The sequence below is a fragment of the Struthio camelus genome, chromosome 11 (genome assembly GCF_040807025.1).
Source record: "Struthio camelus isolate bStrCam1 chromosome 11, bStrCam1.hap1, whole genome shotgun sequence".
NCBI classification, from domain to species: domain Eukaryota; kingdom Metazoa; phylum Chordata; class Aves; order Struthioniformes; family Struthionidae; genus Struthio; species Struthio camelus.
The window spans coordinates 17927349-17954840 of record NC_090952.1 but is presented as its reverse complement, the minus strand read 5'-3'; the positions used below and the strand labels follow the sequence as shown (position 1 = coordinate 17954840).

At 36.1% G+C, this 27492-nt stretch overlaps 1 protein-coding gene across 2 annotated transcripts in view; it reads right to left on the bottom strand.

Annotated features, from left to right (window-relative positions):
- The window catches only part of DACH2 (dachshund family transcription factor 2), a 330706-nt gene that overhangs the window by 82225 nt on the left and 220989 nt on the right, over positions 1-27492 (bottom strand). For both annotated transcript variants that reach the window (XM_068956818.1, XM_068956819.1), the window contains exon 3: positions 24253-24384. In XM_068956818.1, the coding sequence (XP_068812919.1) occupies positions 24253-24384 (132 nt within the window). The remainder of the gene's footprint in view (positions 1-24252; positions 24385-27492) is intronic.

Here is a 27492-nt window from a genome sequence, read left to right as displayed (position 1 = left end):
AATTCTCTTCATGGTATCAGAATATGAAAGTCCCAGGAAAAGAAGATCAGGCAGAAGAACAGTTTTTCAACAGTATCCTATGGAATGTCAGATCTCAATGCCAAAGAGAAGCCCGCAGGGCCCATTTATGTCTCAGCAGTAAATAACAATCTCCATGATATCAAATGCAGCTGATAGCTCAAACAGTCTCATTACAGACATACGGTTTTCATTCATCAAAGAGAAAAGATCAGACGCCAGTGTGGTAAGTATCATTTTTAGTCTATATCCAGTGTGAAATTCAACTTGCTAATGGTAAGAAGTTCAGAGAGATCAACATATTATGTATTCCCTGCCTCAGAAGAAGCTTTTCCATGATCACAACCAAAAATAGAAGTCTGCATAGCAGTCAGCTTTTGGCTAGATTCACGGATCAATAAACAACTGGTGATGCTGAACCAAGAGATGCTCCACATACCTTCATCTACCTAAATCCTCTGAAAATGTCACTTTTGACTGAAACTAGAGTAAAGTTAGCACTCCTTTCTCTGCAGATATTACTTTTTCCAACATTGAAACACATACTGGCCTAATCAAATTAATTTGATCCAAAATCTGAAATCTCAGGATTTTAGGATGAATCAGAACATTCAGAATTCATATTATTAGATTTCTGAACATTGAAAATGAAGGAGTCATAACTTGATAAGTTGAGAATCTCACTACAGTAAGAACGAGAAAGTACCTTTCATGTTATATTCCGGATAAACTGTCACTTTTCTATCAGCAGAACATAAGACTGTTCTGAGTCAGGCTTATGATCCATTTAGCCCAATATTCTGTCCCCAACAGGGGCAGTAGAAGATACTATTTATGGAGCTCATGCAAGCCTGACCACTTTCTGTGGTTCCTTATTACACCTAAACTACTTAAACTTTCTCATTTTAAAATAGGAATCAGATTTTTTTGTTTAGATCATGATTAAATGTTAGATAAATCAGTCCCCAAAAGAACGACATTCATCTGAAAATCTAAATTAAAGATTTGCAACACATTTTAAGCTTTAATGTATTGCTTTGTTTAGCTGCATGTACTCGGCTGTATCAACTTCTGGACTGTGCCCTACAAGAGAGCCATAAAAGTGTAGGATAAGATATTAAAACTGAAGAATTCCAGTGATGGCTTTACTGGGCTACTTCCAAAAACTTATCAAGTGGTTCAGCAGATGTAATTACTGCTTAGCCCTGCCAAAGCTCTGAAATGTGCCCATTAATTCAGCAATTCCCAATCTGTCCATCAGTCAGTCATACTTAAAAAATATGTCTGTCACAACTTAGGTGAAGTAATCTGTTGATAATTACACAACAAGAAGTCATCTGAAATCTGAATATAATTTCTAAACTTTTTGAGAAGTCTTAATGACAGCAAAATCAAACTTTATTTCACAGCAAACAGGATACCGAAGATACCTGGGAATATGTCAGAATATTTAATGCCCATTGAATTCAGGAGAATAATCCAATTATTTCCAGAAAGATACTTCTAAAAAAGATAAAAGGAGAGATGTGGTTTTAACTTAGGGACCTAACCATGCTTCCCAAAAGTATCAACTCCTTCCCTTTAAAAAAGACCGGAGAAAAAAGAAATAAAAAGATAGTAAATATAATGGTTTTTAAAGTTCCCAAATTATGATCCTGATGAAAGCCTGATGGCTTTTAAAACACCATACAAGATAGTCCCCCTCTTACTAGGTACTTTGCAAAGTAAGACTGTATCTACAGCAGGGTTCTTCAGTCAGAACAAATCTTATAACATCAGGTTCTCTGTGTCAAAGACAGCAGTGACAGTGTAAAACACTTCTTTTTTTTTAATCATTGGGTCATTTATTCCTTCTAATTACATATCCAGAAATGCTGATGGCTACTAAAGTATGGCATAGAATTTTCTCTCCCCTTCGAACACCAGTGAGGAGGAACTATCGGCTGCAGCAATTAAACCTTTCAGCAAAACTGCCTTCTACAGACAACAGCCAGAAAATGGTCCTTTTCTCAAATAACTAATAATAACAAATGGAAAAAAAAATGTGGTAAACTTAAAAGAGACGCAGGAAAAGGACAGCAAATGCAATGTGAAGGAAGAAGCTTGATGAAAACAAAAAAAGGTATGGGCCAGATCTTCAATTGCCCTGGAGTTCAAACAGGAAGTATCTTCATGTATACTCAAATTAAAAACATACCTCAATGGGTTTTATACGTCCATATTAGGAGAGGGACCATAAGTTAGCTGATTGAAGTTATAACACCAAACCACCCCACTGAAGCACATTTAGCAAGCTGAAACATCATGTTTATAGAAAGTTTGATACAAACTATTTAAAAAAATTCATAAAGATATGCTAACATTCAAAAGCACTTGTCAAAATTAGCTACCTATACCCATTCTCCTCATTTCTTTTGCTGATTCGGTCACATATAACTATGAATTAAAACAAGTTGCTTCTTAGCTAGGAAGTCAGAAAAAAGCACAGATAATTAATAAATGAAATATTTGTTTCTTTTTAGCCTGATATTTTGCTATGCAATAATAAAATGCAGCAATAATAAACTTCTCTTTACATCAATAGTTAAGATATTTATGCCTTTCTAACTGGAAATTAGTCATGCTATTTCAGGAGGGAGCGGCAATACAAAGATCGGAGTTTTGGCTCACAGAATGATTGCATAAAAACACAAGAATGGCCACAGACCATCTAGCCTGATGTCTGCAACAACAGCCAAATGCCAGGCTTAAGGGAGAGCCTAAGTTTTACAGAGAAAGCCTCTAGTGACAATTTCCCAGAATACTCTCCAGCAATTTGTGCATTATAAACTTCCTGAAACAGGTATACTTTGAATTTAATATCCTTTAATAGATTTTTCTTCCATTAAATTTAACTGGTGTAAATTTTTCACATCTACAATATCCTGTAGCAAAGAGTTCCACAGTTCAACTATGCACTGCATAAAGAGGTACCTCGTAATTTGGGGGTGGGTGGTTAACCTGACATTTGCTGCCTTCCTTTGATTTCCTCTAGTTCTTGTATGGAGAAAATAACGAAAAACAAATCTGTTCCACTCTGTCTCCTCTATATAAGGTGTAGTTTTATGCTTGGAATTAGGGAATTCAGAGTTAAAACCTATACATTCTGTTGGATCTACATCACTGTCAGAAGCATATGCAAACCCTTTCCTGCGAAATATTAAGTGACCTCTATTCTCTATCACTCAAGGTCCCTTTGTATGAACCTCAGCAAATTTGAGCTAGCGGACAGATAAAATACCTTCACATCTGTATTGGAAAATTGGGTCAGGGAGACCCCTGACAGCTTACAGAAAGTGGTTTTGACAAAAGAGGGCTTCCACAAATCTGTACATGCCACTATTTCAACTGACACAATGTTGGCAAACTCAGAAGAGAGAATAAGGTTTAAACGCTCAGTACTATTGTGAAATGTAACACAGGATGATGGTTCATTCTTGCACAACTGATCCACTCCCTTGTGCACTCAGAATGATAACTGCAAACATTTTTAGTTGAGATGTGTGAGTCTATTGCTACTTATTTTTCTATAGAAAGCTAACAACACTGTGTGAGAACATGATTACCTCTTCTGGTTTAGGACCACCAGCAAAGTAATCAACTGCTTTCTAGTGCAGGAGCAAAGTCTTTCCTCAGTGACATGTGCATTTCACAGGTAGAAATAAAGTCAATATTTAGTCTATCATGTTTATATTACTGTTGATGATGCACAAGCCAGAAGTAAAGCAGCTTAACTTTCAGATCTTGAACACAGTCTGTAGGGCTGGCTGTCAGAAAGAATAAAATACATACTTCCTTCTAAACGGAACAACAGCAACCAGCAAGCAAGGAACTAGAAATCAGTTTCTAGTGACGACAATCACTGACGCCTTCAGTGAGCACAAATCAAGCACTTCTGTTTCTTCTCTTAAGCTACTTAGTATTTCCCCAAACTTGACAACTGAAACAACCACTGAGATGACATACTGTGTATTTTTAACCGAAATGCAACGAGCCAGAGAGCTGAGTTTGATTTTCAGAGGCTCTGAGAACATCTGACATCCGCAGCAGATAGGTAATACTATGGTAGGAAATCAGATCATTCCAGTTTCAACAAGTTATCATGTACTAATTCTTTGAATCGTTCTCAGGAACAGCACCAGTTACAGTTTGTAATCTTCTTGAGTAAATCTGTAGCGACATAAATGAATTACATATTTACTATCTTCTCAAAAATTCTGAATACCAAAGAACTCTATGTAATATAAAGTATGGCTTGAAAGCATTAACTGTAGTCCGTGGCACTTCTTACTTACACATTTGGACAGTCTTCCAAACCCTGTCAACCTGAAACATCTACACAGAACGGAATGACACTGGAGATTTTATCAGAGAATGAGAAGCTGCAAAAGTGATGTCTAACTGTTATCATTTGGTACTGAAGTTGAATGAATTTAGGAGCTCCTCAATGAGGTTTACTGTCATAAGCCCCAGTTTCCATGAAAGATCACTAAGTGCAGACACTTGCTCTTGCACAGCCCCAGCAGTTGTGTTACTATATGGAACAAAGCCAAGGTATATACTAAAGGTGCATCGTTTTTTTTTATATATATCTGTTATTTGATTCCTTGCACTGACTTCAAAACAATTTAGAGCCCTGCCAAAACCATAAGAGCTTGTGAGTAAACTTAATTCACATAAAAGGTCAGCAGTGAAATCCACAGTGTTTCACTTAATGTCAGTCTAAAAATAACATGCAAAAAAAATCCTAAACTTTGCTAACAGCCAACTTCATACTTCCTTTATAACACATTTTCATTTTTGCTTATAGGAACAGCTGAACATATAACTAATACAGCACTTGGATATCTTATACGTTCAATAAATCTTTGATTTTCTGAATATTTTTCTCATTTATCAAACTTAGCCATTAGGCACTCTCATTTAACCTATAATGCAGTTGTCCTCAACGAAATCAGTGAGAGCTTTGCATTAACTTCTCTGAAGAGCAAGATTAAACCCCTATAGATGACCAACAGTTTCAAAACTTAAATCTCCAATGTGTAAAGACATTCTAGGCTTTCAAACAAGTATGTCTCTCTAAAATACATGAAAATGTAGCTATTAACTATAATCAGCACAAACATTATTAATGTATTGATATTAATGCCAAATAAAGTGAAAATATTTCTGAAGAAGAAAAACTGAGAGGCTTTAGCAACAACATAAAATAGCACCACTGTGCTATTATACACAAGCTGAACTTAACTAAGCCTCAGGTTCTGGACTGGATTCATTTCTGCTTGTGGTGTAAGTATGCACCACCTTGATTATCATTTAAAAAAATATTGACAGCTTGCCTTCTCATACCAATGCCTAGTAACAAATTCCAAATGTTTTGTCACATTTCTTGTGAGCAATGCCATCTGCCAGAGGTGGCATTTCATGGCTGTTTACCCTGACTCCCTCCAAGAATTCATCTGCCACTATCTAATGCTGCCTGAATAAAGGGGATTAAGACTCTGATGCAACAGAGACTATTGATAATTTGGTATAATTGGGAAGAAATGAAGATAAATGAGGTTGAGGATGGAGAGGCAATTAGTTGAGCAGCCTGTACAGCTGTGTTCTCGGCCTAGCTCCCCTGGCCTTTTCTTTGGTGAGGTATGTGCAAATCAAATATAATGACAAATACACTCTTCCCAAAGCTCTTTAGTTTAGGAAGCTTGAAGATATGATTTTCACTTCTGAGATTCCAGGCAGTTTTCAATAAAAAAAGTCACAGTCACTGTTGAGATTTTTAAAGAGCAACGCACGTTTGAGCGGAACACCCATGGTGTAATATCTACCATTTCAAACCACTGCCCTCCATTTGGCAATGGGATAGCACTGTTGCTGTTACTGTGGTTTTAACTGAAAGAACGAAGGCTTCTGCTTACCTTAATGCAACGGAGAGCTCTGACTTTGTCTTTGATACTGAAATTTGCTTCTCATTCTGTAAATATCCTCTATCTGTTTAACTGGCCAAACTACAACACCAGAGCACGATCACCCTGAAATGCAGACTCTTTAAAGGCTAGCCCCAAATTCTGCCGCTGGACCTTCGTTTTTCGTATGTGCCGGTCTTTAAAAATACTGATCAAAATGTCTAATGTAACATGTCCACAATAAGCATTTTACACTGCAAAAGATTTTAGAAGTGACAGACTTCTAGTCAGGAATACAATAAGAAGATAACTATCTTACTCAGATACAAACCTTATTTACACGCCATCTTGTTCAGGTAAGGCTAAGTAATCAACCTTGAATACCTTGAAAGGTAGTTAAAACCAAAGTGAACATGATTAGAATATAAACCTCCAAATTAGAAGGCTCACAATCTACAGCCTAAGTTGCAGTTCTTTCAAATTTACTGAGATAATTATATATTTTTACACATGTGTGTGTATTTTTATTTTATTATTTTATTTTATTTTATATATATATAAATAAAAACACACACACATATAGTTCAAAGTAAAAGTACAAAAATACATTTACCACAAGAAATGCCACTGTCTGTTTCACAGAAGATTCTACCACAGATTTTCACAAACCACAAATAAAATAATTCAAGTGCCTTTAAGAAAGAAAAGTGGTCTTTACGGAGGCAATTTTCACTTACTGAAATGTTTCCCTAATTATAGACCACATGTAAATTTTCTGATTTCATATATAGGTGAATCTGAATTAGTTCTTAGATAGGAGACCCTTCATATAAATTACACTTTTTCCTGTGTTCATATTATCTTCAACTACTTTTAAAAATAAATGCAGTGATTCCCTGAAGAAATGCTATTGCTAGATAAAAGACACAGTCAAGTTCCTATGCACTGAAGGGATTTTGATGAATTTTGGAAGAAAAAGAAGGTAAAAGTCCAAAAAGAAAAACAATTTAATAGATTTATTTCATAAACATTTCATAACATAAACTTTCAACATAACTACTTTGTATCGTAAAATACTGTTCTTCAGTATATTCATAAGAGAACTGAAAACACTTGAATTTATCCCTTTTCAAGTTCACAGAGCTTCTGCTTCTGCTCTGTGAATGTCTCCTTCTGATCGTTCGCATCAGCAAAAACTTCCTCAACCTCAATATCGCGCTCTTGCCCACTATGCAGAGGTCAACCAACATTATAGTTCAGCTTAATCTAATGTACTTTTCATTTTGGATTAGATTTCTACAAAAGACTAAAAATAGTTGGCACTTTACGGGGGAAACATGCCAGAAGAAAAGAAGAATATAAAAAGTAGTCTATACTTCAGTTTAAATCCACCTTGTTTTTTATTATTGAAGCTGAAAATTTGGCTGAGGTGACTGTTCCTTTATATATAACAGAAGTTTTCAATATATAGCTCAGAACACTCTTTTTATTAGTCTGCGATATTCATATTGCATATATTGCATCTTTGGTCTTTTACCGAAACCCTCTTCTAATTAACGTTGCAAATGAGCAAAACTGTTGGTCATCTTCTGACTTGATACTTTATCAAAGTATTCCAAGTTAATCTTTAATCTTGGGGTCGATCACGTACAGTGCACGCATTAAATAAGCCACACGGAATAAAGCTTTGGCTTTCCACTGGGAACAAAAGGGACAGATCCTGGTTGGAGACAAGGCCATGAGCTCCTCCTGACTCCGCCTGGGTTCCCCGCACCTGCACCACAGCTGTACACACTTACCGACATTCATGCCGACATTCCCATCTCCTGGGATCGCAAAGGGTTGAGTGCTCTCAAACAAAGCTCTGTGGGTGCTCCTGAAGTGCGTCAACATTGCTGTAGTCAGCAATGCCCAGTCCAGCACTCATGTCTTTTATTTTATTCTGCATGTGAGACAATCAGTGCAAGACTTGCCTAATATCTTTACACCTTGACATGCCGCTTGTCTGTCACCCACAGCCACAGCATTAGTTGCAGTATGAAGAACAGCTGCCGGCTGAAGGCTCTGCGGTCTGGGCAGACAGGAAGGAAAAGGCCAGTGGGAATTTTCAGAAAGGGCAGATAGGGTGGTGTGACCAAAATCTAAGGAGTAACCTGCGTAAGCACAAGCAAAAGAGGACCCAAACTGTTCCCTAACAACAGTAGATTGTGGGACAGGGAGAGGATGACAATTCTGATCACACTTCCATAACCTAATGGAGAGTAAAAGGCAGTCCCTGGCTGAGCAGACTAGAAAATAAAGGAAAAGCAGGTGGTAAAACAGAAATAAACAAATGAAAGTTTTATACTGTGTTGAACAGGACAGAGAGAGTTGGAAACGAAATATTCTCTTTTTCTCTTATCTTCCTCCTTGTTCTCTCAATTCTATGTTAAAATATTTTTACAAGTCCATCTTTTTCTTCCATTTCATATTCCCTTTCCTCAAAGATGGATGCTAATTCTCTTTAAATCAAAATCCTTTCCCAAAATCATAAAATGTGAAAGACTGGCAGTGACCTCAAGGGATTAGGTGAGGCCCTTACTGAGCAAAATACTGTGTGTTTTTACAGAATCCCCTCTCACTGCTTTTCAAACGCCTCAGTGATTGCAGCTACAATATGGGGCTAAACGTGAATTCTCCTCCTCTTAGACCTAAAACTCAGACACATCCCATTTAAGTATAAGAGTAAGTATAAAATAAACAACAAAGTCTTTTGACTGTTAGAGTTTTTTCTATTTATTTGAACCCTACTTTTAAATGACTGCTCATTTTTTTATGTTTCATAATGGCACTCCAGAGCAGTAGTAAGTAAGATTCTAAAGCTAAAAAACCTGCATTATGATAAAGATAACTATGATTTCTCAAAAGTGAACCTGGAAAGCAAAAAGAAATAACTGAAAAAGTATTTCTGCAGCTAATATGCTACTCAGCTTCCTAAAATGCTAGCACAAATATTCAGTTTCTGCACTTCGGGTCAGCTTCTTGAAAATGGTGTTGGAATTGTATACATCTGCAAAACGAAACATAGGAAATAGCTGGCAATGCTGTTAAAGGACAATCTAAAAACCACAGAAAGTTCTTAATGGAAAAAAATATTTTTTGTGAATAAACCCTGCCCCAGTCTATGAAAGTGACCTGAGGAGACGTAATCTGTGGCTTACTCTGGTATTTACAGAAACGACCTAACGGATAGCTATAACTGATAGTCTAGGATAATAGCCAGGGATTTCAACAGATCTTTAAGAGCTTCAAGGTATTACGTGCTGGGAACAACAATATCGAAAGATTCCTCTCTCTAGCACTTCAGGTGTCAAGGTTAACGAGCTAAAACTTGTTAAATTGGTGTTACCAAATTAATGACTTTTTTACAGTACACTGCATCGGTTTTCACAGATAGGCTAATGTGGAATACAGCTAGTCTTAACCAAATTAGAAGTCATTCCATGTACACAATTAAGACAACTAAAAATGGAGGTGCTGTAGGGTAACTGCATCCACTTCTAGATCTATCTAGGCCACACCACTGCCACCTCACATGCTGCCACATATATATCTAACATTTCAAATTCAATTACTTAATTCAGAACACAATCATCTCCTTCAAAATATTAGGATCTGCAAAGACTGTGACTAGTGTTAAAGTTAGGAGCTTTAGTTTAGAATTTCTATTGAGTAGCAGTAACCCTTATAAATCATTAAACTTGAGCCCCATAAATTCCCTCTTTACTGATTCACATTACTGAAAAGTTTAAACAACTTAGCCTTAGCTAACAACAAGAGCCTTAGCTTATGATGACTGTACTGCTCAGCAACAGGAAGAGGGAAAATAACCTTTTTCCCATGCTGCTGTGAGCCATTCGACAGCCAAGATCAACTGCAGGAGAGTAAAGCAACATGCTCTTTCTGCCTTGGTATCTTCTCCCATCAATACGGTTCTTCTACTGGTGAGTGGAAACGTATGGCTTTCTACCAGGTGTGAATGCTTGTGCTGCATGCTGGAGGAGTTTCAACCCACTGGGGAATTTTCTAAATTTTATCTGTGGTGAAGGGAAGGACGTTGGGGATAAGAATCTTTTTGAAAAGAAACCAGCTTCAATGAAAATTCCAGGAGAAAAGTGTAAAAAGTAAGTTAGGGCACAACGGAGCTTCAATTTTAAACTGAATTTTTAAATTGGAGATTTTTTAAATAATATGCACAGGGGAGTACATTATTTAAAAATATTTTTACATAGAACACACAATACATTAAGACAGGAGAAATAAGTGCCTGGTATCCACATCCAAAATAGATGAACAAACAGCAGGAAAAAAGATATTTAATCATGTTAAAAAGGAAGGTGGTTATGAAAAATAAATGGCATTTGTAGATGATTAAATTTTGAAGGCGAGACGTTGTATAACTGCACCAACCATTTATTCCTGTGCCACAACTGCATCCAACACTTTTTTAATTCAAACAGAAGATTCAGTGCTACCTGACTTTCTCTTTATGTAGTACAGAGGCAGGGTTTAGGCTATAATTATTCAAGGCAGTTTCAAAGAATGAAGAGCTGTTAGTATGTTGGATAGAAAAATGAATATCAGTTGCTAGCAACAGGACAAAGTAAACGTTTCTTCTACAAACACAGAACCATAGAATTTAAATTCAGAGAGGCTCCTTAGAGATTAACCTCCTAAAAATATCAGATGCCTACGAGTTTTGCCCAAATGTCCCTCTGTTTAGATAATACTTTCCTATTAGAAGTTCAATCTTCCATTAATATGGACATGTTATTTAACATACGGTCTATATCCAGACACGCTTGGTATTTATAAAATAAATAAAAAATCTTACTCTTCGTAGCTATTTTACTATTTTCTAAAGGATTTGTCCTCTTGGATCTTGGATTTTACAAAAACAAAGGGAGGGGGAATAAAACTAGATTCAAATTCTGAAATATATCTACTTTGTCAAAATCCAGAATAGGAATACAAGAGCTGCTGCAAATGAGGGAGAATACTTCTCAAGGATGAAACGCCGAAACCCCCCTTATGCCAAATTCTTAGAGACAATCAATCACAAAACAGTTCCACGGGGACAGTCTACCCTGTTAGACACGTCCTCTTTCTACCTTTCCAATCTCCTTTTTAAATACTAGAAAATGAATAATCACGACCTAACTAATATTATCTGTCTTATAGGGCAAGGGGAAAATGCAATCTGTTGTGTCCCGTGACATTAGTAATTGAATTTACAGATATCATACAGGTATTCTGGAAGTTTCACAAGTCCCAAAGATTTTTGTCTCCATCCTTACAGTAGTCTACGTATGTCCTTAACAAGAAGAATCTACTTGCATTTTTTTATATTGTACAAATGCAGAACAGACACAACAAATCCTTCAATTTTCTAGGTTTTAAATATCAATGCATGTCTGATCCTAAAGGCAAGCTCAACATTTATGTCTTGTCTTGGTGATAAAGTTCATGAATATATAATGAGAGCAGAACAACTCTGCTACTGATTAAATGTCAAAAAAGGTTTTATTGTCAAATATACTGTAAATACAGAAGATATACAACACAGAACAGTAATAGTAGATAGCGCTCAACAGTTAAAAAATGCACATGATCTGAACAGGAAATGCTGATTTTCACAGTATCAACTATCAATTTTCTTTCCGTTGGCCTGTAAATACAGTATGAACTATAAAATGGCCAAACTCTGTTGAATGAAATGCTTCCCATTCAAAGGCAGATGTTAGCATGTTAGGCTCGATATAGTAAATATACCTTACAGAATTCATCTATCTATCCAAAACTCTAGATCTTTATTAAAATTTATCTAAATCTTTGTGGACATCAAAAAGAGATATAATGTGAAAATGTTCAGATATAGCATGAAAATTCAGTCAGGACAGATGAAAAGGCAGGAATAGCCACCCTCACAGATCGGGATAGGGGGGTTGACTGCTTACGTAGCTCTCCTGCAAAAAAAAAGATCTGGAGGTTATGGTAGACTGTGGGTGAACACAGATCAGTAGCATCATGCTTTCAAGAAATGTCAGGGAAGTAAGAAAGAGTTTCACATGTATATTCAGGATAGCTCTATGTGCGACTTGGAGAAACTCTTTGCCCTGTCCTCTTCCACATGGCTCTGCAAAGCAGAGGGGTGGCCTTGGCTGAAGTACCATGCCCACTCTGGGAAACCTGAATTCCATAAGGAAATGAATCATGTGGGGAAAGGCAGAGGAGAGCAGTGAGAACTCACCAGGAACTAGAAAATCAAGAGTATGAGGAAATTCCAAAACAGCAGGTTTATTTAACGTAGAGAAGGAAAGACAGATGAGAGACTCACTAATAGTTATCACTAGGTAAAAGACAAGTTTAGTAAAAAAGGGGTAACAAACTGGCCTCCATACCAAAAGCAGTAACAAACTGGTCTCCGTACCTAGAGTGGACTGAACAAGACGCAATAAGGACAAGACTGTAGCACGGAAAATTTAGGTTAAACATTAGAAAAATGGCCATGACTGGTTAGCCTATGAAGTTTCTAAAATTAAGCTGGACAACCATCTGCCAGAAATGAAGTTGGCAGGACTCATGCTTCACACGGAGTGTGGACAAGGGAACAAGTGTGAAAGTCTTGTTCTTCTATGGTTTCAGACACTACAAACTGCAATACAGGGACCAGATCCAGAGGTAGTGTCAAATTGCAGGTAAACTGGCCTGTTCTGAACGCCACATTGCCACAGCTAAACTACGTCCACTATCTGAACTAGATCTTATATACTGCAACATAATAGACTAAATCACAGGATTAAACTATGAGACTGCTTCAGCTAAAGCCCCTAGCTATTCCTCTCTTCAAAAAAAAAAAAAAAATCATAGTTTGAGAGAAATACTAAACACTAAATTCTAAAACACGGTTAGGTGCATCCTTACTGTGTTTCCCAAGTCGAAAGCCCTATCTGGAAAACTAACACATAAACTGGTCACCCTAAAATAAAATTACTAGAAGCAATAGATGAAATAGTATCAGTTACATTTCCAAGACAATAAATGCCAATAAATACCTTCTTAAGACAACATTCACAACGTAGTAAAAATGTCTGGTTTTTTCCCTTTAGATTATGAACAGACAGTAGTTTCAAAGCATGTGATGCTAACAAAATTTTCTTCTCCATAGCTTTACTAACTAATTGGACAAGGTTTTAGTATTTTCCAATGATCTCATTAGTATAAATTAAGCTTTTAAGAATTAAGAATAAGAATTTAATTTGAGAAAAAGATGTTGCAGCATCAGAAATTAAAGATGTCTAACACCTTTTCCTTTGCTCATAAAGGTACATTTACGCTTGGTCAAAGACAACATTGCTTTTCCTTTGTAACTGTAACTAGAACTGATCTGACAAATTGCTGCTGCTTGTGTACAGCTAGGGTTTTTTTTTAAAAGGAGCTAAAAACATAGACTACCCACCTGTATCTATTTTTAATTTGGTAATGAGTGTACTTGTTAAAATTCTACCAAAATGTCACTCACAGTTTCGGATTCCAGCGTTTTAAAAACAGAATATAGAGCAGAAAGCATAACCTATTATGTAAAACTGTCATATGCTTACTTTTAAAATCACCGAAATAAATGCGTAAACCTGATTCTCTTATGGATCGAGACCTTAATAAACGAAAACAAAACTCAAACATAATTATTCCAGACAGCTAAGGTATTCTATAAGAATTAATAAGGCTTCAGATCTGTGTATGTCCTGTTTACCCACACAGTCTCTACTTCAGAACTAAGAAATATCTCTCACTCTGTGGGTGCACGTAAGGCAGAATTGCTTGAGACCACTATCACTTCTGTGGTCATCAAATTCACAAATCAGTGAGACATTTAAACAGCATCAACTGTTGCATGTAAAACTGCTACTGAATTTCAGTGGCAAAAATGTCATTTTAGGGCACGCTGTAAATATCTAGTACTGAATCCTTAACAAAAACACACTTTTAAAATATTCTTTGGATTAATACTACTACTTCCAAATAATCATATTACAAACATCTCTTACCAGAAACATAAATTAACTTTATGTTAGGGGACTTTTTTTCAATCTGATTAAAATTGTAATTCATGAGACTCCTGCTGCTGGCAGCTGTATCACTATCAATGACATCCTTTGGGGCACTCTCAGCATGTGGCCTGCATCAACGGTAATATGCCAGTTTTCATCGTTAACTTAGATATGCCTTAACAAGAACAAGAACGTTCTAAACTTTAAAATGTAATTAAAACATTAAAAGTGTTTTTTATTGTTAAAATATCATTAATGTGAGATTGAAGTTGACTCACTAGTATTAATAAAGGCAACTATCACCAACGCTTGCTTTTCCTTACTTACGTACTTACTAGCTTTTCCTTTTTCTTTACTTGCTGAAACTGGAAATTAAAAATGCAGGTTAAGCATTTGAATGTTAAGCTATTTGAATACCACAGGATCCAAACAAATATGTTACACTACGTTAAATTATAGGTGGACAAGATTTTATTGAAACCTGATACATACAAGGACCTCAGAAAAAAAAAAAGATGTATTTGACATAAGATACTTTACTTTTCTTGCTCTTTGGTAGCACTATGGAAAATTGGTGAATCTCTGAGGAGAAACAGGCATACTTCTTGGCATTTTTTGCATCCACAAAGTTCAGCTGTCAGCAGCTGATGGTTCAAAGTCCCAGTTCTAGTTTTGCATTTATCCAACAATGGTCTAACATAAAATGCAAAATAATTTCAGAGAGGTAGATCTGGAACAACACATTTTCCTTCCCTTTCCTACTGAGCGCCACAACCAGAAGGCTAGAGTCGAGGGGGGAAATGCCTGCCTTCTTGCCGTTCCCTTGCCTGCCTGCAGAGAGAGCAGCTCCCCTTCCAAAACGGCTGGGCAGTACTCATCGTAATGCCCATCTCCTAAAATGTACTAAACTGGAATGATTTTTCCTTTGGAAGTGCAGTGCATCTAATCCGTATTTCACTTAATACAAATTTATACCAAAAGTCCTAACCTTGGCACATTTCTGATTAGCTTTGCTCCTCATGGTGCCGTGGAAGTTACCGCACCTTGCAGAGAAACACGAGACCTCGTCTTAACGAGGTACGTTCTGAACAACTTGCTGTCTGTCCTCTGGCACGTTGATATTGACCACTAATGCCTGCTCCTACTAACAAATGTGAAAATTATAACCCAGGAATACATGTAGCCTCGACTCAACAGTGGCCAAAATGATTTAAGACATCAAAACCTAGCAAAGACGACTAATGCTCTGAAGGGACTAGCTGCTTGAGCTCAGCCTGCACTCACATGCTCTGTGCCCACTCCTAATTACTTCATTTGCGACTGTAAAACTGTTTTAACAGACAAAATTAATTATTTTGAATAATCCTTCTGAAATATGATATGCATTTTAATTGTATGCACCCTGTCATTAATTAAAGTTCCCTACATTTTGGTGCATTAATTCAAAGATCGTATCACTAACAAAGCAACAATTACAAGATTGTTTACTAAAACTAAAAATAAAGTGAAAAGGTTAATGTAGTCTTGTGATATACTTAAAGTAATGCTAAAATGTTTACATTTGAGTTTTTACTAGACATTATTTTTCTACTCTTTAAAATCAATCTCTTTGTTCCAGGAACACATTTCCTGTCAATAAAATGAAAAATGATATAGATTTAGGAGGATAGTGGTCTCAGCGTAGCATCTCTCATATTATTATTCCAGTATCATCTGTTACAAAGTAAGACCAATTCCCACATCTAATTACAAACAGGATTTCAGAGTCATTAAACAAAATACATTTCCATTAGTGCTGCTGTAAGAAGATAGGGGAAAAAATGAAGATTAGTTCATGCTGCACCTCTGTTTTTCAAGCTTTGAAGATTTAGACCTCTGCACTCTGAGACTATAAATTTGTAAAGGATCTGAAAGGTGACAGACATGTGAAAGCTCTCAATTCTAAGCAGTTTAGCCATACCATTTGCATTTTGTCATTAGTTTATCTTTTACTGCACTTAGTTCTGATAGCAGATATGGCAAGAATCTAGAGAGGTTGTTTATGATTACACTGTGTGTACCTGGAAGTATTAGGAGGGGGGGGATTTTTTGGATAGATATGAATTTTGATTTTCTATATTAAATTTATTCCAGCAAAACTTAAAATTCATCGTAATGAATTCAGTCTTTATGGAAAAAAATGTACTTCATGCTCTTGAAAAAAGGAACAGAAGTTCTTAGGCTTCAAATAAGATAAGAGTAAAAATACGCTAAGGAAGCAGATTGTGTGATATGTTTAACTCTTGAAATATAAACTTAGAAGTATATCTATTCTCCATTCATAATCATTTAGTAGCATCTATTTGGAATGCATCTGTGGAAGAATATACTAATGAGAATTACTCACACAAAAAGCCCAAAACTTTCACAAACTAGATCTTACACTTTTAATAAAAACTCTTCTAAAAAGAAGTCCATATGAAATAATACCTACATCTGCTTGATCTTTAAGATACATTACATTGACTAATGCAGTTAAAAGTTGATATGAACATGTATTAAATTTATCATAAGATGAGCACCAAAAATCAGAAACAGAGAAATCCCTCTCAAAGAAAAAGATGCCACGGAGTTACAGAGAAAAGCACAGAGAATTTAATTTTTAGAAGTTGTCCAAAATTATATTTCCTTTATTAGTCTTAAAATTGCAACGAGAACAATTTCACATTTCTTAAAGTTGGTTCTCAGTCAACCTAAATATATAAATATGATCTGATAAATCAGCATTTATTTGTGAATGAAATATATTTAACCATAAAGTTAAGTTCATATTTAACTTCATAGGAATACATGTAAAAAAGTCAATTAAGGTACTCACATTCATGAAATATGTAACTGCTTAAGAATCTAGCTGAAATGGGACCTTACTTAAAGTAGCTTTCAGATAAGAAACAAACCTACTTCTGTACTCTTCAGAGACTGTGGTTCTCTACAGCATCCTAAAATTCTTGGTATCGAATCCTCACCATGGTCCTACCAGTAGTCAGTGGCAGGGTAACAGGGCAGAAACTATCCACTAATATTTAGACTCCAAAAAATCCATTGGCCAAAGAAATAGAAGCCTTTGCCTCTTGTTGACGAGTTTCGTACATAGAGACAGAGCTCTCAGGATAACTGAGAGGCCCAACGAAAGCCGTTACCGTTATAAAGAAATGGGGGACAACACAGCAGAATACAAACAAGATACAACTCAAACCTGCAAACAACTTATCACTTCCCAGTTAATTTTTGAGAAGCTCTATCTTCAAAAAAGAAAATAACACATCAATTTTTTCCTCCAGAACTGTCAGTCCCTGGCTCTAGGAAGGTCCCACGTGTCTGCAGGGAATACATTGCTCTGTAACAATGGAAAACTTCTAACAAGCAGCAAATGGGTGAGGCTTTTTAAATCCTCAGTATCACATGCATCTTGAGTTCTTTCATTCCATTTTCACTGAAAAAGAAAGCTTACAATTGCTTAGAAATGACCTGCAAGTGGGTTCAAGAAACTTCCAAGAAACCACACTTCGAAATCTATATATGAACACGCATCCTGAAAGCCAGAGAGTTTCATTAATATGAAATTCTTATTAAAGTATTATAGCTGTAGGATAAACAGCGTTTTGAAGAGCTTGTCCTCACAGCCAATGCACCCACAGGGTCCATACAGCATTCGCTACCTAACACAGCCTCAGTACACAACTTGGCCTTCACTGTTCGTGCGCTCTCACTTCTGTTGCATGAATTCGGCATGATGAACCTACGTCTCAGCTGGGGACTTTCACAGTTTTTTCCCATTCATATGTGCAGGTGCACACTCTAATAAGGCCCAGCCCTATTCCAGCCTCGTCCAGCTTCCCCCAAAGAAACGAGTCCCAAGCAGATGGGACGCTCTTTAAACTCATCTCCAATCTAAAGGAGATCATCTAAGCTGTGTTTCAGCACTGCCCTGACCATCGCTACCTGTCTTCCAGCCAGCTCAGAGTGACTGTCCACATCTGTTGAGTGATACAACGCATTATACTGAGGCATACTTCCTGCACAATGTCATCTGTACACAGGAGGACAAGAGCACATGAAAAACACCCTCCTCTTTCTAACCATCCCGGGGATCAATCTGTTTGTGTTAGATGGCTACGGAGTGGCAATTCACTTCAATTCCCTAGTCAGTGGCTAACTGTACCTCGCTATTCTCTGTATGCTGTGCCCAATTTGCAGCATAAAAAGCAAGTATCTTCACATTTTGTGAGACCAAAGCAGGTATACGCTTAAAGAAATAGCACAGAGGTCTCAATTTGCATGACATGTTTTCATATATGTGCTAGAGCTGGACTCAAACAAGCCTAACTTTTGGATAGGTTGGTACGGAAAACAAAAATACATTAAATTCTGTCTCCTTTCAAGAATCTATATACTCCTCCTGGCAAAAGGACAAAGAAAGAAAATGAAATGTATGCTTCAGTAGCTTTTCAACTGATTCTAAAAATACCAGTAGCAGTTTTGGCTGGTCCTATTTTTGAAACGGCATGACTGTTTTGAGTTGCTTAGATAAAATAATCACCTTTGAAACAACAACTGTCTGCTCATATAACATGTAAAAAGCACTTGCTTTAACAGTAGGAAAAACGACTTCATGAAGTCTGCATGGCGTTCTTAGGGCTTAAAAAATCTGCTCTCTGGTCTTGTCATTTTTACTCTTACAATAAAAGAACAGCTTCGGCATCCTGCTTCTTAGAATAAAATACCTATCTCTTTTGACTTTTCAAGCACTTGAAAATTTTGAAAGCGAAAAACTAAAAAATGCTGACCGTGTAATAGCTGGGTATTCATGGTGGGTGGAGAACATGAAAGGTTACAATATGGATCTGTGCCTACGCGTTTCTTTTCAACTTGAGCAGCATCCTCCTGCTTCTGCTAACTCGGCAATCATACAGCTGACAGATTTCTGGGTTTTCTAAATAATGCATGGGATTTTCTTTTAACATGTCAGTGCAAAAGTATCAATTCTGCCCCTGTGTCGTTTGTGATGCTGATTTTCCTTGACAGCATTCCATTAAACCAATGAGTTTTTTCCCTCCTGATGGTTCCTTAAATATTCCTCTGAGTGATGTATTTGTGGTTTTTTAAACAGATTGTGAAGGATGTTTGCATTTATGAGAAAACTGCATGGCAGGTACTGAAGGGAAAAAAAGGATAAAAAGACAGCACTCTTTTTTCTATGAAGACTTTTTTCTCTGATCCTCAAATGCCAAAAAACTAATGTGTTTTTCCTTTCTTTTCTGCCTAACTTAGCTCCTTGTCTGGAAATTAAGCAACATGATTCTACATACAGAATAACATTTTGACTTCCTAAGGAAATACCACTGAAACACTTAGTACTGTTTGATATCTCTCTTGGGAAAGCAAAACACATTTATTAAATCATGCATGTTAACTCCAAAAGCTAACAGAAGAAAATAACTGCTTTATTCTTTCAAGAGAGGTTTTGAACAAACAGGTACTGTCACGGACTACTACGTACTGATCCTTCTTCGCTTATGCAACCGTGTAACACAGCATCCTTAAAGGATTTTCATGTAATATCACCTTTCATGTTCATGCACTATCATATACACAGAATACTTGTACAAATTATCTGCTACCATGCTACTAAAAAAAAAAAAGCTCTAATATCAAATAAGTTTCAAATTTCCCTAGGCAATTATATGCTAATTTCCAGAATCCACTTCGCCTGGTATTAGTCTTGCACGACGATGAAACAGGTGATCTCTCTAACCACTTTTAGGCAACCAGAGAGGTTTTGTTTTATTTATCCTGTTTCTGTTGACCAACAAAATTGGTTACATGGCTGGGCTTTGAGAAATCTGCACATGCATCTACTCTATCTGGCTTGAGCTGCCAGCTTCAAACTCTTGATTCTTATTCATTTTCCAAAGATGTGGAATATGAAAGGCCACATGGCTCCTGGCACGTATTATGTGTCATTCTTTACAGCGTTACTACCTCAGCTATGTTAACCTCCAGAATCAAGATAACCCCAGATGTGTGCATGGAGTGCCATCAACAAACTGTCATCTCCAAGGACTTATATAGAGTAAAAAAAAAAGGAGGCATTATGAAGGAGTTGCGGCCACTGGGAATTTGAGGTTTCAGAGTGATGTAGTTTTTGCTGGCAATCTTCCACTTTCAGAAAGCTGTTTTCCCAACTATGTTATCCTCTAACTTGAACCCTTCTTTCCCAAATCCTGCAAGGAGGTGGACATAGACACTAGTCCACATGGAGCAGCTAGCACAAATCAGTCGGAATGAGGGGCCAGCGAACATATAGCACAGGATTAAATATGAGATTCTCAACTGCCTGGGAAGTTTGCTTCAACACTTCATACGATGAGTAGGAAGGTGCAAAAAAAAAAAAAAAAAAACAAACCAACTCATTCACTTCTGCAGAAGGAGAGAGGGGAAGGAGGACAATAATGTTCAAATGTATAACAACATTCTTGACAGCCCTGTGAACAAACATATTAGTTCAATTAAAAAATATATGCAACGTATATAATTTTTATAGAGGTAGACTTTTTTCTCACAGTTCCAATATTGTCTCTTGCAGTAAGCTCTTCTTTTTAATCATTTATTTAGATTATTCCAGTATTAAATTCCACCATGACTGAGACTTTTGCAGTATCAGAAGGGGAGGTAGGACTTGACGACAAAAGCATACCAGCAGTACTAGAAGGCTGTACTGGAAGCAAGAAAAGAAGTGGCACTCTTACTCCCATGTTCTGGCACTTCGTTAGATAGATATACTGGTAAGATTTAGTTCCACACCTGTATTTCGCTAGGGGACAATACAAGCCATATTCTGTTATTCACATATTTGAAGTAGAAGCCTTCTGAGGAACTCATGTTCAGACTCAGATTAATGACAGTCAGTGATCCCAAATTAGAGTTCAGATTTTAAATTGACAGCATCAAAACCTACTGAATTCTGGCTTCAGATATCAGAATATCTTGAATGTTTTCTGCTATCTATCATAGGCTCACGTACATAGAGAAGGAAACTGCAGAAGTGATATTTTAGGCACTCTTAAAGAAACTAATGCAAAATGATTTCATATTGACTGCAACAGATACAGATGAGGATTGGAATGACTATGACAAGAAGTTCTCACCACTTTATTATGCTATTGTCCTGTATACAATGATACACTTCTGAAACTCCAGGCAATAAAGTTTCAGAACTTAATTCTGATCAATTATGTTTTTAATTCGAAATAAGCAACACTAAAATAGACCTTTCCACTAATCTACCAAAATACTGCAAAAAGGAGGTAGGCAACATCCTAAAGTGACATATTTAGTGGTTTTATATCTTAGGCTCTCCAAAGGAAGTCAATGTGTAACACTGCAGTATAAAAAACAACCACCTTTATATTTTTTCTTTTTAAGTAAACCTGAAACCCTTAAATTCCTTGTTACAGTAAAAAGAAAAAAATAAAACAAAGCAAACACAAAGTCCTCTACTCTATATAACTATATTTCTGATTTGACAGCTACAATTATAATCATTCAGACATCTATTTCCCACAAACTCTCCACAGCCATAACCTTTAGTGATTAATTATAAAGTTCCAGGAGCAATAGTACACAGACTAATTTCCTAAAACAATAAAAGACAGAATTTCTCATTTGGAGCTAAATGAAACACGAGCAGGTTGTTATTCATGCCGAAATCTAGATGCAGAGTCATGTTGCAGCCATTACCAAAGCTATTAAACACAACCTCAAATCAAAGAAACCGTAGGTCTCGCTCCTAAAATAAAATGTTTTTCTCACTTACGAGGCATCTGACTCCTTTGCTGTGTTTCTTTTTCCCCCTCTTCTTAGTAAAAAAATTTCAAAAATCAATTTTCTTTCTCATTTCACATCCCCATTTTGTTTTTAATAGTCATTTAAACTGTAACAGTCTAGAGCAAAATAAACATTTGGTAAAGCTTTCAAGTACACAGAATTATCGTGGTATTCTCTTCACAGTGAATCAAAGTTACAAAGTGTGTATCAACTTCTGAACAAAGCGCGACTCTCCCCAGGCCTTCCTCAGTCTCCTATGAGTGTTCTAAAGTGAGTATTTGATAATTCCTCCCATATTTTGTATAGTAAAATAAGCTGTTCCTAGTTAATTTTTCATTCCTTTACGTTTTGCTTTGTTTTCTGACTCATCCTGCGGTCCTGCTTAATACAAACCTTTTAAAATGATCCTCCAAAGAGAGAGAGAAACCATGCGTTACAAAAATGATCTTAATGTTGGCATTGCAGATATTAAAAAAGAAAAATTGTGATTATTAGTATTATTTAATAGTGGTAGTCCTTTTTGTTAAGGACCTATTTCTCTGTCTGCAAGCAATGTGGTCATTCACTTCAGCAAATTCACCCTGGGTAATTTTACTGAATTAGGGCAATTAACAATGGGGAAAAACTGGGAAAAACTGGGAAAAGATCTTTACAAAATTGACACCACATCCTTATCCTTGGGCCCCACTGTAACTTCAGCGAAAGTCAATGGGAATTTTTCCAAATATTTAAACTGGAATTGAGTCAGTTCTATAACTCATTCAATTGCTAAGATACACAGAACTTTCATTTAATACGCACATCCTTGACATATTTTAGCAAGGTTTGTATGACAGTCCCCCATAAAACTTGTCAACGAGGTTACTCAAATAATATTATTACTGCACTGTAGATTCTCCCCATCAGAAGTATACAAATTTTGCAATAGCAAGTGACATACCTAACCATAAACAGAGAACTTAGCAAGCTTCTGTACAGCAGCTTTAAAAAAATACTAGTATTAGCGCCACATTTTTTCTATTTGAAACTTCCTTGCTTTTATATAGCAACTCTATCTTCAATCATATTTCTTAACATTCAGCGAAACCTCGTAACTTCATTCTGAACTACATACAGACTACAAGAGCTACACAAATTAAATACGCTCTTTCAGTGCTTTTTTTTTTTCTGAATTCAATATGCACTAATTGATTAGGGTCTGAGAGGTGAAAAAGAAATACGTATTCTACATAATAGAAAGCTGGGGAAGGGTTTAATGCATGAATTAGAAGCCAGATTTCTTCAATACAGATGAGTACACAAAATTAGCAAAAGGCAACACCACTTTTGGAAAGACTGCTTTGTGCGTAATTTGTCATGAATTCAAAGTTATTCCTTTAGAAAATGAGTCTAAGACCTCCCAGCTGCCGCTTTATTGGTCTAATAAATTACCATTTTGATGGTACAATGCATGTACACTATACACCATCCAAGCAACAAAACTACTAGAGCAGTTTTGTCCTTTGAGATGCATGTGTGACTTCCAGAGACATGTGCATGCCAGGGGGAGTTCTGAATGCAGGAGAGATCAAATAATCGCCCTGTTTCTGAACTGGTAATGAAAAGAAAGGATACCTAAACTTTTAAAATGGAAAGAGTATAATACTGAAAGAGGAGAGTTTGTGTCAAAAGAGGTGAGTCTAAAAAGACCTGACCTTATTGTTACAAGTATCCAGCAGCTATCTTAAAAAGAATGAATCTATCTTACTCTAGATTCTCCACGGTATCCCAAAAAGCCCTTTTCTATACACCTGAAAAGCTCCTAACGCGATTCCAGTTGGGTAGGCTGTACCAAACATTTATCGTGACCCTATTTCATAGTTCTGGTTAGCAAACATCCATTCAAGGAAAGAACAAAATGCTGAAAAGCTAAGAATTGGTAATTTACCATTCTCTACTTTACCTTTCTCCAGTGAACTGTGGTGACTCATAATGAGTTCCAACAACCTAATGCTTTGGAAAATTTCCATAATTTACAGGAAAACTCCAGAGTCAATGTTTTATTGCCAAGACAGACGTCTTTCTTTTGTTACTAAGAACGTATTTAGAGAATGGTTTAGAATGTCTGTGTTTTTACATAATGAAAACAATCCTTCTAAAAAAAAAAATAAGGTAGATGTCCGTTAAGAGGAAGATTAGAGCACTAGGTGAAGTGATTTTCAGCTGTGAACCAGGAAGGAAAGCTTACAAAATAGAAGAGCACAAGAATTTTAGACAGATTTTCAATTTTGTTTCCCATGCGCAAAAATAGGTGTTAGAGCTCTCCTCCAGCTTGTATGCACAGCATTACTTACCTGCATTAGAATTGAGTTCTTCATTTTCTGATTCTGTTCCATTTTGACTTCCACTTCCATGAAGGCTGTTCATCGCCATAAGTTTCATCTTCTGTAACTTCATAGCCTCTGCCATGGCAGCTGCTGTCAAGCCTAGAAAGAAATATAAGTAAATAAAATACAATATCATACGATACAACACAACACAGAAAAATACGAAAAATCAGACAAAGTCCTTTCAGTGAGAATGACTAAGTCACATAAATTCAATATACATTTCTTCCCATTATATACTATTATTCCAACTATATTCTATTACCCTTACTTTAAAATCATTTGGGTTATTCCAGTACAGCATTCTAAGTTTTCTTTTTTTAAATTCTCTCATGTTTCCTCTTAATATTTATTTTTACAGGAAAATATTTATAGAAATAAGAAATAAGAAATATTTATTTAGTGTTATCCATTTTGATTATAATTTTAAATATAATTTCCTGTCATTTTGATCACTTTGTCACTTTGATCATATTCTGCTTGACTCATTTAGCTGCCAAATACTTCCAAGTAAACTAGTAAGATATAGTAGTCCTTAATTTCAACAGCTGGAAGCCTATTAATATGGAACAATCAATCCTGCAGTATTATATACCAAAAAATTATCTAGTTTGTTGATCTGGATATAATTATTGCTATTAGAAAATATTACATTGGAAATGTTAGAAAAGTACAATTTAGGTTACTACAGACTCAATCCCACCTGAAAAAGATCATGACAAATTTACAGAACTTAGGGTTGTAGTGGTAGATTTTCAAGCGACTAAAAACCAGTTAATTTCCAATAATAAAAGAAAAGGAGTAGAGTAGGGTGAGGCTTCCATCACACATTGTTCTTTAATTTAGATTCTCTTTCTTTTTTTTTTTGTAAGAAGAGTAAACTTTACAAGTTTTATCATTCTGACTTAGTCAAAAAGTAAGAAATCAGACATTCTTCTAGACAGACGCAAATTGCTTTTATTGTGGACAAGATGCGACTGAACATCTCTTATTCGAAGAAGTTCATCTATATAGCACGAAAATATAGGGGGATAAGGCCATGTAACGAAAAACAACTCTACAGGCATATTTATTTGTTCACTCAGTTACAGATTAAACGGGCTTTACTATCTTCCCCCTGTATACTATGCCTTGTTTTGCCATTTACTACAAAGCAAACTAAAAGCTTCGTATCAGCTATCTTGTGATTGACAGTGCAACAGTTCCACAAAACCACTGAATGCATTTACCAAAAAAATACGATTTTTTGTTGGTGGTGCATGTTCTATAAAACTACAAAGATGTCGTATATCAAAACAGAATTAAATAATCTGCTGTTTCTGGAAAGTATTGCTTACTGAGAGACTAGATACTGATTAAAGTGAACTAATAACTTTCACAACCTGCACTGCCACACATCCTTAAATTAAAATACTTTGTTTTAAAAGCTGCTGTGAACTTGACATTTAGATTAGTTGCGCTGCTCCTGTAAAAGGCTTCATGAAAGTTCTGAATATTTTAATATGACCTAAGTAAGCAAGCAAGCAATAGACTCCAACTGCACGGTGGGGGGGGGGACATATATTATCATACCTAGATACAGCAATCCTGTTAACTTCAGATAAGATATTCCTAATTAATATCAGTAAGTTGGAGATGACAGGTTCTGAAATGAGAGCTGTTGAAGTCCTCTTCTCTCCAGTCATTCTATTCTTCTCCTTCTATCTTGCTTAAGAGCCTCTCAGCATTCACGAAAATAAACTGCAGCTACACACTCCTATAATCCAAAAGCACGGATGCCAGATCTAACAAATATCTCCTATTTTAATTAGGCACTTGTTTTACAGTTCCGTCATTTATATGTGAAAAACTGTACTGACTTCATTTTAAATATACACTAAATACATATATATATATGTAAAGTTCAGAAAGCAGCATCACCAGTCTTGTTCAAGTCTTTTAATGCAGTTGTTTACACACCACCCAGAAGAGCACTATAGCATAACAGTACTCATTTTTGGTTTTAAAATAAAATTGCTCCAACTTCCTTTAAAGTTCGTTTGCAAATGCTATGGCTTTTTCATTAATCAAGTAAATATCAAACCCTGATGTTATCACTTCCACTTTTACAAAATCTTTGGCTGACATCACTAACACCTAATCCATCACAGAATATATCTTAAACGATAACACTGTTCCAAGAACCAAAACCTAAACTTTCAGGAACAGATGAAATATTTTATAAACTTGTCACCATTTTTCCAGGGAAAGGAAGCAGGATTGCTCATTAAGTGAATTGCACGTTATTTTCAGCAACTTCAAAAAAGAAGCATCAATACATGTCTTCTGAAGAATTTACTACGGCAAGATTTCTAGGCATCTATGTGATTTGCTGGCCTACCTGAACATCTAAACTCCTGCTCCTTATCCTAACCAATTTCAAGTTTTGACCTACATTCATCGCTAAAACTTTTTCAGAGCTTGTACCCACTCACGGCCCATTCTGTTTTAACTTTTTAATTCCGATCCATTTACAAAGAATTCACATTTATTTTAAAGGTTATGAAAGACAAGAGAGTCTGGATATGGAGTTTTTTATCATAACATTTTATCACTTATATGTACCCAAATATGTACAGATGAACCACTGTCCCAAAAAGTATTTTCATCTGGTTCAGTATTTATACCTATTCTTGACACTCTAAGTGACAGCACTTTACTCAATTTAACTATGTAAAAGAGTAAAGAACCTATTCATAAGGTCATAAACACAGAAAGGAAAGCGATTTCAGACCTTTGTTACAAAGTCTAGTCAAAAGTAAAGACAAAACATTATACAGGGGCCTATATAGAAACAACTTCTACTGAGCAGTTGCTCTAGAGGCATAAGGAAGCTGGAAAGTGCACTGAGGAACAAACAGAAAGGTTCCAAAATCACCACAATGCAGCCTGCAGAAATTAAATGTAATTATTGTCAGGCATTTTTGCGTTCCCTAACCGGACACAGCTGCTATAAGGACAAAAGCCAAAAAACTGATGTATCAGAAATCTATGTTGTGCCATCTTGCCACACCAAAGTAACTCTACTTTGGCATTAGAAGTTTGAAAGGAAAGCACAGTATGCTTTACCTAACGTAAGAAGCACGACAACCTAAAGATCCTGAGCAGTCAGGCATAAAGTGGAAGCAAATATGGCCAATACTATCTGTAAGTTCAATTTCAGTGAGG